The sequence below is a fragment of the Rhopalosiphum padi genome, chromosome 2, assembly GCF_020882245.1.
Source record: "Rhopalosiphum padi isolate XX-2018 chromosome 2, ASM2088224v1, whole genome shotgun sequence".
Taxonomy (NCBI): Eukaryota; Metazoa; Arthropoda; class Insecta; order Hemiptera; family Aphididae; genus Rhopalosiphum; species Rhopalosiphum padi.
This window is the reverse complement of record NC_083598.1, coordinates 43394710-43409920: the sequence shown is the minus strand read 5'-3', so window position 1 is coordinate 43409920 and position 15211 is coordinate 43394710. Positions and strand designations below refer to the sequence as shown.

Here is a 15211-nt window from a genome sequence, read left to right as displayed (position 1 = left end):
TGTGGAGGCGCAGGAGTTATCTTTGTATACAAAATATTTTAAACCAAAATTCACACTGATGACTGAGTTAAAAATGAATAACTAAATTACATTAGTATTAGTATAAGAAATGTTTAACATATAATCTTATTTTATTATTTTGTTTTTTTCATATTCATATCGGATCCAGTGAGATACATATTTACTATATATACTGGTTATTCTGACCAATTAGCCAATTCTTACTAGACGGTTAATATATTATTTTTCGTAGATCGTCCGAAGCGGAAACTATTCACTTGCGGTGCGGAATTGTTTAGAGATTTACTTTTGCTCGTGAACAGTAGTGATTACAACAATGCATATGGTTACATTACATTACGAAAAATATATATAGACCATATACAATAATTACAATTATTACGTTTCCATAACAAATACTACTCGTGTTGTTATCTAACCCTACGCATTGCGCGAAATCGCAATGTGCTTTTAATGCCACCCTGCAGAGCCACACACGTACATAAATATTATGTATATATATATATATATATATATATCCGTACTCGCATTGATAAAACGCCTATTCAAGGATCACGCAGTCACCATCATCATGTTACGTGCATGCTATTTTCAATCTGATTTACGATCCTTTATTATACTGTAGCTCCCATAAAAATATGATTAAAATATGTTACAATTGATACAGTAATAAAATCGTAAGACTGAGATATATATATATATATACGTAATAATATCAAATCCAACTTAAACTATTATTATAACTATATACACTAAGATGTTCAGAGACTTGCATAAAGTATTTTATTTCGTATATAATTTTATTTCTTCACATTTTTAATTTCTTTTAGACAGTGCAATTTACTGATATTTAGTACCTATATATACAATCTCCGAAAGACAATGGTAAAATGTAATAAATAATGACGGACCGTAAACTTCCTTATAATAGTACATCATACATAATATGTTTACAAGATATCATTAGTACTGTAATTCAGAATTGTACCGACCGACGAAATTAATCTTAGACTTTATGGCTTTACCGTTAATGATGTAAAGCTGTATCTTGTTATTATGATTTATATTGAATAAGTAATTCCTAAAGAATGTTATTGTATTCTTAAAAAAAAAGTACCGAATATATTTTAATGTGCCGTCAATAATTTCAAAATGTTCACATATACAATTGTCGATTTAGAAATAAAATTATGTTTAAATAATTGTTTATTATACGCATATTGTTCCAAATTTTTTTGAAAATTCTGATTAGCATCATACATGGTATTAAATAGGATGGATAATTTTATTTTACCAATTTTTTTTCAATAAAGTTATAATTGAGTATAAAATTATTGAAATTACGAATTACAGTTACAACAAGAACACTGCAACGTAAAATTAAATATTTGTACAAAAAAAAAATTATATATATATATATATATATATATAAACTATCTATGTATCCTACACTGATAACTAATAAGTAATAAGTGTAGTATGTAATTTATTTTTACTCAAATCCATTAATTAATATTTTGTTTTTATCAATAAATTGTGTAACTGCTTTTTAAAAGTATTTTTATTGTTTCATCAAAGTTCAACTCTGTGAGTTATGACTGTCATAACTCATAACACATATATAGTTATTAATTATTTTCTTTTTATCGACTAATTTGTGCAACGGTATGGAACATAGAAAGAACGAATTTGGCCGAAAAATAATACAACAACCATATTATACTGGTGTAATTGTAATTATTTCATTATTCATGCAAGCAACCTATAGAATTCATAGGTTATTCGCTTAGTGTAAACTCAATCATAAAATAAATATTTTTTTCAATCCCTAATCATTATTTTGTTATATTTTGCTATAATTATAAACTTGCGTGTAAAATAAGCGTAGTATTCATAATTTTAAATCAATTGCAGATACTTTTGAACAATGCAACACATAAATTACTATTAATGTTTTCATCAAACCATTTAACTACACGGGTTTTTAAATCAAGATTATAAATTATATTATGATAGTTTTTTTTATGTAAGTAAATATTGTAGGTATATTACAGATACTACAATTAAGACTGATTTCTCATTTCCGATGAAAATAATTTCAGACCACAATAAATAATCCTTCATTTAAAATTAAGTAAAGTTATTTCTTTGGACATTCCAAAAATGGATTAGTTACCTACCTTATGAAATGTTATAATATTTTTTAAATTTTTTGATTGAATTAAATCAATTGATTTTGATTGCATAAATAAAATTAAATGGTAATAAAAGATATTATAATGATTATTTCAACTGAAAATAAAATTTGTTTTAATGAATAAAATGAATAATTTATTAGACAATATCTAGGTAGTAGGTTATATATATATATATATAAGTTTCTGAATTATAATATTATATACTATAAAATTAAGTGTAGTAAGTATAAATTATGTATGTTTTGAAAAAAAGTGGTTAAATAGCCATAGATTTGATTGGAAAAATCAGAAAAACTCTTCGGGCAGGTACGATCGTTACACTAAAAAAAAAAACTCGTGACTATTTAGTGGTTGCACGATTTTATTATTAGTTTTATCGTTATTAGGGTCGTAATAGGGTTCAACGATAGTAATAATGTGCCATTGTAATGGGTATGTGAACATACATGGTGGCGCTTGGTCGCGGTCGTCGGGTTCGGTTTGTTGCTGTAGCGGTGGCATTGGATGATGACAGACTCCGGGAGAAGACCTTTCGCTATGCTGCCCGAAAGATCTATATATACAAACTAAGTGCCATACGATAATATGTAATAGGTCCCCACTGGTTCTGTTTATAAACATATAAAAAGCAAAGTCTTACGATGAATTTGGTACAGTGCTCTTTGTCGGTTTAGGCTTGCTGCAGTATAGTCGGCCAAAATCATATAATTATAACTGGGTCGGTATCTGCAGGTGCAGTTTTTTTTTTAATTCGGTATTTTCATCGTTGCTACAATCAAACAAGATGGTAAGTGCGACTTAATTTCATTTATTAACCTACCATTTTTTATAACATTTTCAACATTAAAGTTGTATATGGTTAACTATACAGTTTATAAATTTATAAAACTCTATACAATAAAATCAAATTTAAAAATTAGAAATTTTATGAGTATTATATTTTCACTTATTTATTTTTAAGAGGTTAAATTAAATGTATTAAACATTTATTCTATACATTCTAAAAGTAACTTCTAACTACATATAATACAATTATTACACTTTTTTACAAAAAAAAAACTATTTTAAAACTGGCAGATAATGTATGGTTATAAGTTATAATTGTGATGTATAATGTATATTATATTATACATACGTGATACGTAAGTATATTATATATAATAAAATATTTTGTAACGAGCAATATACACAGCTCATATCTTTGTGAAATATAATAAACAAAAATAAATAAAAACAATCCAATCCATTATATTGGTAGGTACTTCTACAACATTTATTCTTTAAAAACAATTAGTTGACATATATTATAAAACAATGTACCTACTAAAATATCTATAATTGATTTGTATCTAATACCTTGTAATATATAACATATTTAATTTGAATCCCCCTAAGTTCAATTCGTTACATAATTCATACATTTGAATAAAGTTTGCAATGTATATAATAAACAGTATTATAATAAATGATAGTTTAATTTTTTTAATGGCCCCGGTTTTCTAATTATATAAATTTTTCAAGATCGATGTTAATATTTGTGTAATCAAATTAAACAATTGTTAAATTGCAATTTCATTTATTTTGACTTGGTGTAGGAAATTTTTAGTTTCAAAAAATATAATTAATAAAAATATACAAATTGAAACAATCAATCGCAACGCATTTATTTACGAAAAATAATGTATTATCTATTTTAAAATTTAGTAAAATGTTACTTTGTTCATAATTCGGGTAAGAAGTTAAATTAAATATGTTATACCTTCATTAAATTTTCATTATTATCTATTTTCAGAGAACAATATAATGTGTATAATATATTGAATTAAATGCTGTATTTCTATGATATTTTCCAGTATTACATAATAATAAGTAATTATTTATTTTATTTGATTTAGGCACTCTGCAGTAAGTTTTATAATTAGAATGGTAAAAAGTTTTACTTGGTACAAAATAAAATAAAAGAAGTCATCTAGTGGTGAAAAAGAATGGTGCATATTATGTAGTAATTAAAAAAAAGGTGTGTTGTTTGTTACGATTTTTGATTTTTTTGAAGATTAGGAAGTTTGGAGGCCCCTCGTATTTAGATGCCATATAAATCTATAGGGAACAGGAAAGTTATATGTAAGATAAGTTTATTTTTAAAATTGATTTTTGAATTTTAATTAGAAAAAAGTAATATTCAATTTACATAAGCTAAATTATTTTAAGCAATGCAATAATAATAATAATATAGATAATAGATTAACATTTCTAACATTTAATGAAAGTTAAATAGCTGCTTTACTTTCTTATACTACAATACTACCATAGGTAAATACATCTTTTTGTTAGAGATACAATTGATAGGAAACTCTGTAGCAGGTATTGCATTTTGCAAATATTGCAATACTACATTAGATGACTATTCTGACATAATAATGTTAACTAATTTAAATTAGAATTATTATTAGTATTTGTTTATAGCATTTTACTATTTTGTGCGTTCTTTTATTAGCCATTCTAATAATGATATTTTACTACTTCTCACTAGGTATATAATACGATTCAATAATGTATGATTGATTTCAATTGCCAAACAATACAAATGTCATTAGTTATACCATATATAATGTTATTGTGAAAGAAGTCACGTTGTGCAGATATAATAGCAATCGTATTAATTCGGTAACTCATGGAAATTGATTGGTTTAATTATTATTTAAATTAAATTAAAGGGAATCTATAAGCCACATTTTTGTTATTAGGCAATAAAATTGTTTCATTTATTTTGTATAATATAATTCGTGCCCAATTTCGTATGTGGATAATGGTTATGTAACTTTGTAATTGGTTAGTTATATTATGTGTAAAAAAGGATCCAAATAATATGAAACCATAAAATAACAGACAATTATATTTATTATAGCAAAGAACTAAAGAAGTGACCTCAGGGAAAATAGTAAAAAAAGTAAGGTTTTAAATTTAAAACAGAAAACTTAGATTGACTGATAGACGATAATTTAGTAAGCCAACATGTTTCAAAATAATATTAGAATAAATTATATCTAATATTTTATTTTAAAATTACAAACTTAAAATAAACGATTAGTTGCTATTTATAAGTATATGAAACTATTATAATTTATAATTTTTAATATAATAAGTATATTATGTGTATACATAAGATATTTAAATTATTATAAACATATCGAAAAATAGTTCAAATATTTAGTTGAAATCTCAATAAAATTACCGACACATACTATAAATAGCAAATACTATCAAATAAAATTTAATGTTCAATAATAAATTTTAACATTTAAGATAGTACGAAACGATTTAAAAACTTGAACACAAATGTATAGACAGTTACTTACGTATTTACAATTGATTATTTCCAAATATACATATACAAATATCAAATTTAAATTCTATGCCTATATAATTTTATAAAATTTGAACCAAAAAATAATGCTAAATTCAATGTATTTTAGTGCTGTGCTATGTTATTTGAGTCTAAGAAAAAAATTAAAGTTTGTCGAATAATTAATACATTTTTTTTCATGCCAAAAACGGAAATGATATTCGAGATGTTTTGGGAAAACGCATTCTTTGTTTGGCAAAATGTTGTCATCTCTCATACGCTCGTACATAATAATGTGTAACTCTAAAGTATTTCATTATTTATTATGTCCTTATTCACTGAATCTTTTTTTACGTAACAATCATCTTTTCTTACTTAGCTGCAAATAAAAACGTGTTCTACTTATGTTTAATTTCTCGTTGGGCAACGCATTCTATATTTCTTTGGCTGTAATCCACAATTAAAAATCCATGCATTTTGTTTAACCACGATCACTTATTGTTATAAATTATAATATAGTAATTAGTTCTAAAGCAAAATATACGTATATATATATATTATATCAAATTAAAACGTAATATACGTTTACTGTTATGTTATGATCTAACGCATTAGCAGAAAGGTATATTATGAAGTCGACTCGTAATGGTTTATGGTTTGAACAGGTATCTAAACTAACTATTATTATTGACAATGTTTGCGAGTTATGATTTAATCACAAGCAGATTTCATGAACGTAAGGCTATTATAAGTTATAGTAAGTTACACGGCGTAGGTATTTAATAATACGCATTTATGTTAACTTTTTTATCTTAATAAATAATAATATTATACGTACCTATAATATATGTAATATATTTATATCTATATCAATGGACTTTCTTCTGCAGATTTAATTACGTCAAAACCATTCGTTATGCTTATTATCTCAATTGAACTGAAATTATTATCAAACACAATACGGAGAGCCGAGCGACATGCGGACGGTCGAATATTTCGACTTTTATATTATGTATATAATATACTTATACAGTATACACTATACGTATTATGAGATCGCGATAATATTATAACAGACAAAATGATAAACCATTACGTGAACGGTCAATTGAATGGCTCGTGATTCCACTATTAAGCTTTTACTTGTATAAGAATAATATAAAATTTAAAAAAACACTACCTGTAATAAAAGTGCTTGCGATTATGAGCTCTATATATATATTATAAATATAAATTACATTATAATTATATTATATAGTGTCGTAGACGATGAATGCGTTTTCCGGCCGGCCGTATTAATACGTCATTATATCAAATACAACCGTGGTGAAAGTGTTGAAGGGGTTAACGCGTTTGATGGTAAACGAAAATCATATTTTAAATAATAAAATCTACGAAATTTCGTGTTCAGAAACAAACACACGATTATTCGATGATAATTCTGCATGGATATATATTCATAATGGTATATGTATTTGACAAACGCTTTCTGTGCGTCTTTCAAAATACGATGACCAACAAAGTGCACCCTGCAACGAAACGCGATTTACGGTCAAGTGTTATTTTCTCTTACTCCTGTTCAAGTCTTACAACCTTACGACAACCAAAGAAAGTCTACATAGAGAATCACCATGTAATGTTATTATTATTATTTATTATAATACAATATAGTTGGCTTACCTCACGGCTCACTCAGTACCCACGTTAAAGTCTTTCAGATGACATGGTCCGTATACATGATGCCTATACGCGTTTATGGGCGTGTATCTATATAATATTATAATAATAATATAGTTATAACTAGTGTATGGTTATTACTACGTTGACTAGTCTTTACCCAAGACGACCAAACGAAAGTAAAATCCTCGATTTTTTAAAACACAAACGGTGCGTGTACTGGGAAACATAATCTGATAAAAACTAGTCGTTAGGCACTTCCTGAGAAAATAAAAATAAGTCTAATTTAATGACAGATACATTCATAATGATTTATATTTAACAGACATAAGAATAAAATATTATGAACATTATTATGTACACATTTAAATGTTAAATTCATCCGCGATTAATCTTATTTTATTATAGGTACGCACACGTTTTTGTTCTAAAATCAAATTTCCCTAGTATTGTATAATAGCGTATCTCGTTAATATCTACGTTAGATTTTGATGCACATCGTCATAATTGCCATAAACCATCACTATAAAAATACGCATCTTTCTCATTTTAATAAATTCTTCTCCAAAGTCCTTATATAATTATTAGTATTGTTTGTACAAATACTTCTTCATATTATACCTACATATTTTACGCTTACGAAATTTAAATTTATCTATTTATTTCTTTTACTTTATAATAGTATTTCTTAGTTCTTGTCCATTCTATTTAATTGTGTTTATCTCACTTAATACATTATGTGCTTGCCACTTCATTATTCAATATACGTGCCGGTCACACTACTATACATATTCACCATATATCGCATAACCACTTTAACTATTTGCAGATCTTGTAACTGCACATTAATATAGTGTATTCATTTAATTTTTACCTATATACACTTAGAATTACAGCAACTATCGTGTTATAATATATTGATAACATATGTATGATATATTATACACAGAAAAACTTTCATATAATATATAGTAATTTTCTTTTTTTTTTAAGTGGGTATACCAATAATGTACCATACATTAGTATATACGTAAATATTACCAAAATCGAACTTTAAAAAAAAATTATCTACCAATGGATTTGCATATTGTCAGTTTTACGTTTATAATAATAACACACTTAAGTTTACTCTACGTTCACTTCTATATTTAATGGGGATCAATGAGACTCAACATTTATACTGACGAATAAAATTATTGAAAAGGGATCGATAGTAAGACGTTATGCACGCATATATAATTAATATTATTTAATAGTTATTTCATTATATTTTATGTCAGAACAGAAAGATAAACAAAAATAGTCTGTGCTCTATAGATTCTGTTTTTAAGGTTTGTACATCAATAACGGTACATTTGCATCATTTTATCAAATAATTTATATCCATTATTTAATATTTAATTTATTTCATCGGTTTGCAGTAAATTACAACTAAAGTACATTTTTAAGTAAAATATAAGATATCCAATCTCTTCTCTTTAAAAAAAATTATTTGATCGAATTTATACTTATATTTCTAAATGATAATATTTAATATTCGTAACATAACATCATGCTTATACACATCATATACAAACATATTTTACATATGTACTCATAATTCAGAACATACGTTTTGTTATTTTGTAATTTATGTAACGTCATTACGAATACACGGTTCCCAGGAGATCCTTATTATTGTTATGAAATTTTACTATTTATTATTTAGTTCATCAACTTATAACTTCCTATTTTTGTGTTTGTATGTTCATTAAATTAAGTTATTAAAACTATTGGCATAGCCAGCACGTAGGTCTACTTACTTTTCTCCAAAAATATTTATTATTTATTTTTATATATTATTGAATGTGTCTTCTATAATCTGTATGATTATTTGTATATATTAATCCTTCCATCGAAAAATCGGGCTATCAAGAAAAAAATCTCTTGCTGTACCACTGATTAAAATACATATAATACTTTTTTTTTTAATGTTCAGTCATTACAGATTATTTGAAATATTAAAAATAATATGTTGTATATAGAAAATAAATTATGTCACACTAACATAATAATATTATTTTATTATCAAGTAATACGTTTTTAACATTTGTACAAAATGATTGATTATATTTATTATATTTAGGTAGGTATTTTACTTATTTTGAGTTAGATTAATGTAAAATAATGTATTATCGTAATAACATAATATACCTAATTTAAAAACTAAAGAAATTGCGGGCAAATAATGTAGGTACTATATCATACACCTTATTATATATAAATTGAGTTAACATTCGAAATGATTTGTAATACGTGAAAAATATTTCAATGTTGGTCCTTGATAAATGACACCTACTATATAATAATATATATAATTTAAAATTCAGTCTTTACAAATTACAAGCTACAATTTTACTATCATATATAGCTATCCTATAATGCTCACCTTCCTTAACAATAACCACTAATCAATAATCATGTATATTAGTAATTTTTTAAATCACTTAGGTTAGGTTTCAGTTGAAACATATAATTCGTTCAATTTTTCATATACAACTTAAACTACATACGTTTATCGTTTATCTTGTGTCTAAATATATTTATTTTATACATGCAACTAAAACATAACAAATCGAGACTTAATCGAAATATAATTTTAAGTCCTGGACAATCGGACATACCAATTATAATAAAGTTTTTAAAAATTGTGTTTGTAAATACAATAAAATATTATTTATTACTTATTAGCTAATAGCTTATAAGTCTAACTTAAATTATTCTAAATAAAGTATTATCTTATAATACATTACTATATTGAGTACGTGACAGATGTGTAGTTTGTAGGGCTCGGATTTTAAAACACAATTGAAAATAAATAGCATCAAAAATTAACTTAAATAAAAAAAGAACTAATGACCATATATTTAATCAGATTGTCTGTTGTAAAACTTAAGCCCATTTGGCTCCCGTTTAAAAAAAAGATAAATTCCCAAACGGCTCCGATTATTTACAACACAAATTCCTTCCCATTTCATATACAGGATACAGAGTTAGAATTGTCTAAAAAGAGGTTTAGATAAAAATATGTTAGTGTACACTAAGTAAATTATAAACATAATATAAAAAAATATATTACTGTGAATTAATTTTTATTAAATTTTAGCGTTAAAACACTAGAAAAATGTAAAAAAAATGTATGTATTATATATAAAATTATAAAAAAAAAAAACAGACATTGGGTAAATATTATTCGCACAATTTTTATTTAATTCATATGTGTTATTTTATTTGACGGAAATTCGTCAATGATGTTTCCAATGAGCTTTTTTTTAGTACGTACATTTTTACATTTTTACCACTTTGTTCGGACCGAAACATTAAAGCTGTTATTATTATTTCCCTGCATGCTTTACTTAGAAATCTAGCATAACATAGCTAAGATACATATTTATTATTTGTATAAAAAAATATTCATTGTTATTATTATTTCACTGACTTTAAATACAATATGTATACATATTTTATATAAGTAAACGAACGTTTACTAAATCGTAACAAGATTTATCGTCGTTGTAGTGATGTACTTGGGTGAACTAGGTAAATTCATCGATGGCGAGTAAACATTTTTAATATGTTAATCAAGGTTAAACTGTCTAGTTTTAATAAATGTGTAATGGAATGGTCTTAGGCTGTTAGAAAAAAAACAATTGATTTTATCAAAAATACATTATACGAGTATAATATAGTATGTACAAAAATTAAAATCTGACATTATAAAAATTGTTACTATGCTTTATATTATAATATAACATTATTAAATTTACTTACACAACGCAATTATCTTATGAATATACTTTAATGCATACAATATACAAACCATAAACTAACTTATAATTAATCGATAATAATATTGCATTAAGTATACTTTACACATAATATTATAAATCATAATGTACCTAGCTATAAACTACTAAATATTTAATTTTTCAGTTGCTAATGAAATCACTGATAGTGGCGATTGCATCAGTATCGCTTGTAATTGGTTTACCAACACCAGCACCAGAAAAGTCATTACAGCCAATTCAGCGTCAAAAGAAGCAGTAAGTAAATACAAAAATATTATCGAAACACTTTAATAATAATTGCCTCATAAATAGCCACGTTTTAATAAATAACAATATTCCATATTATATAAATTTTATATTTTTGTTGATAATCTATGAAATGTTAAAATTAAAAATTATATAAATCTATGATATCTCAACGATAGTGGTAAATATTTATTATAAATATTATAATTCTACAAAACTCACATTTAAAATTTTAAGAGAATTATGAAAATTACTTACATCAATAAACATCTCATATCTTATCAAAATTCTATTCTAAAATTAACGTAATTTTTCTCAGGCATATAAATAAAGATCTTCTAAATTCCTTTAAAATTAAGGAAATTATGCATGTTTAAATGTAATACATTTTAAACATTTTAAATAATTTATATTTCAGTGCTGACAGTGGTTATGGTTCAGATGTAGTTGGTTATGATTCTCATCATCACGAAGAACCACAAGGCTCATGGAAAAAGAAATTAACTTGGAAAGAAGAATGGAAACAAGAATGGAAAACGGTCAAGCAAGAAGTATGGAAAAAAACTTGGGAACAAATTAAAGTTCCCATATGGAAAGAGATTAAAGTTCCCGTCTGGAAGGAAATAAAAGTACCAGATTGGAAAATAATCCAAACTCCAGTTTGGAAAGAAATTAAAGTGCCAGTTTGGAAAGAAGTTAAAGTACCTGATTGGAAAGTAGTCCAAGTGCCCGCATGGAAGGAAGTACAAGTACCTGTATGGAAAGAAATTCAGGTACCTGACTGGAAAAAAACCTATGTACCGGAATGGGTTAAAGAATACGTTCCCGGATCTAAACAGTTAGGCAAAGACCAAAATGGATGGGAATATGTTGCACATGATTTGTGGAAAAAAAAACTTATATGGAAACCAATTTGGAATAAGGTATGGAAAACTGAAAAAAAACAAGAATGGGTGACAGAGAAGAAACAAGTGTGGAAAGAAGAGAAAGTACAAATATGGAGGACAGAAAAGAAACAAGAATGGGTAACCGAAAAGAAACAAGAATGGAAAGAAGAAAAAGTACAAATCTGGAGAACGGAAAAAAAAGAAGAATGGGTAACAGAGAAAAAGCTTGAGTACAAGACCGAATGGAAAGAAAACAAAGTTCCAGCTTGGAAAGAAATTCAAGTACCCACTTGGAAGAAAGTCTACAAGCCTGTGTGGGAAAAGGTTTGGGTAGAAGAACACCATGAACACCATGAACATCATGATCATCACGAATATGGCGGTGGATACGACGATCAACAAAATAGTTATGGTGGTGGCGGCGATAGCTATGGTTACCATAAAAAATGATTTATAATTCACCACATCCACTGTAAATCTTTCTTAAGTATACCTCTCAAGTCAATGTATTTTTATGCCAACCAAATGTAAATAATTCTTTCTAGTTTATGTATTTTTTTTACTTATGTTATTTGATTTTTTTTTTTATAAAATATATATAACAACGTTATGTTATCGGCGTATATTGATTATATTTATTTTTTATTTTCGTATCAAAAAAAAACCGCCGTAACATGAAGCTTGCTACAAGCAACACATTATACACGTACTAAGATACATAATACACATTACTTAACGTATATTACAATTTTATTTACTAGAGGTCGCACTAATATCTATAGTATAATATTTGTATCTGAAATAGTTTGAATAACATCAGTTGATAAAATATAAACCTATTAGAATAAAATAATATCTACCAAAATGAAATAATTAGAAATCGGATTAGATGTATGCAAAGAGGGAAATTATTCCATATTCATGTTAAGTATAATTTATGTACTTACTTAATACACAAGTACGATAAGTGCTGATGCTTAGAAACGGGTTTTATGTATAGGCAATATATTATACGCTTTGATTCTCAACATTTCGAGGCGTTAAAAACAGTAATATGTATAATAATATTATATTGTGTAAAAATATATAATATAATATTGTCCAATTTAAAGTAATACAATTTGTGGTTTTAATTTCTTTATAAAAGTTCAAAAATAAGTATTTATTATTTTGAATAAACAATTATAAATGTATACATTTTCAGTTTAATAATTGTAATTTGCTATTATATTATATTATATTATATATAAAAGATTCATTAATAAAAAAAAAAATAAAAAATAAAAATATTTGAGATGTAAGATATTTTTACACGTGCATTGTTACTATAATTTTAAGGACCGATCATCACCTACTTAAAGCGAGTACATAACCATCAAAACATTTCTACCCTTAATATATTATGATATTTAGATAACTAGGTTGTATAAATGTATATTATTTGATTAACCCACGCGGTTAAATGTGAATCATAGAAAATGAATAATAAATATTATTATCTATTATTGTATTATTGTAATATTCAAACACATATTGAACATACTTTGCTATTTTTTTTAAATATTATTTTTTAATAGATTAAAACAGGTATTCTATAATTGATAATTATAACTTAAATATGAAATAATTTATATTTTATCACCACAAACATAAAATATTAAATTGTTTATCAAAATAATTGAATATAATAACAGAAAATCGGTATGATTATTGTTATATTTTGAACAATCCTATAAAGTTATCTATTTTTTTAAGTAGCTGTCACCTGCTTGCACTTAAATATAATGCCTACGTATTAATTCAAATATAATATCAACTGATAATTTTACTATAATTAATTCTAATGAACACATTAATGCTTACCTCATGAGTAAATGAATTGAGTGGGCAGGGCATGTATGGAGATCAAAGGGGAATCTTAAAGAAAGCTCTGGAAGGAAAGGTAAATGGGAAAAGACCTAGGGATCGCCCTAGGCAACGCTGGACAGACAGGGTCAATGGTGATCTCAACAAGTGCACCCAGGGAATGACAACAGCGTTGACAGAGTTAGATGGAAGAACGTAGTAGAGGCAGCGAAAGTCCTTCAAGGATCGTAAAAGCTCGAGAAGAATAAGAATGAACGCAAATTTTAATAATTATTTAACAATGCCAAATAATATTTAACACCATTTTATACTTATTTAATAAATTAATACAATAACATATTTTGAGTTCATGAATGATTTCATAACAACTATGAATTATTCGACTGCTTAATTATTGAAATCAAAAATCAGTAAGATTTGTAATGTTCACACCTATGGCCTTGCTGTTTCTTAGGTACTTTCTTTGGAATTTGCACGAGTGGGCACTACACGCCGACATATATTTTTAACGCGACCATCATATAGATCATGCTGGGTCTAAACTCAACCGTTCGTAGGAGGAAAGTAAATAAATAATAATGATATACTAATTTAGTCAATAGATTATATAATGAACAATAAATGTGTTGTTATTACGTTTTGTTGTTGTCTCAAAATAAGTTTGGTCGGTTTTTTAGAGACTTAGTATCTAAGTACCTAAATTTGACTAAAGGTGACTAACGACAACCATAATATATATTCCAAAATATTGCCACGTCAAAAACTTTTTTAGGTTTCTTCTTAGAGTAGTACTCTTTCTTTCTTTCTCCCTATCCAATAGTATGCTATTAGTTTGGCCAATATAATTTTTATATTTTTTCTAAGAGACACAAGCATAGACAAAAACGACGTGTAGTCAAAACTACAATAGTCCAATATTGTCATATAACAAAATTAACATTGGGTACCGTTATTTTTTCATATTGACTATTGATACTCAATCACCATAATTGTGACTTAAGACAGTTAAAACAGTTGTAAAACCATTTACTAAAGAAATAATGAAATTCAGATAAGAATGTCAAAGGGAGGACCATATAAATCAGTCTAGACATCTCGGTGTAAAGTCCATTTTGGCATAGTCATTTAAAATTTTTTCATAAAATA

The 15211-nt window shown here is 25.9% G+C and overlaps 1 protein-coding gene across 1 annotated transcript; it reads left to right on the top strand.

Moving 5' to 3' along the window:
- The first annotated feature begins 2844 nt into the window (after positions 1 to 2844).
- LOC132919511 (uncharacterized) lies at positions 2845 to 12822 on the top strand. Its single transcript, XM_060981173.1, has 3 exons — positions 2845 to 3006; positions 11212 to 11321; positions 11731 to 12822. The coding sequence occupies exons 1-3, from the start codon at positions 3004 to 3006 to the stop codon at positions 12647 to 12649; spliced, it is 1032 nt and encodes a 343-aa protein (XP_060837156.1). The 5' UTR covers positions 2845 to 3003; the 3' UTR covers positions 12650 to 12822.
- The last annotated feature ends 2389 nt before the right edge of the window (positions 12823 to 15211 follow it).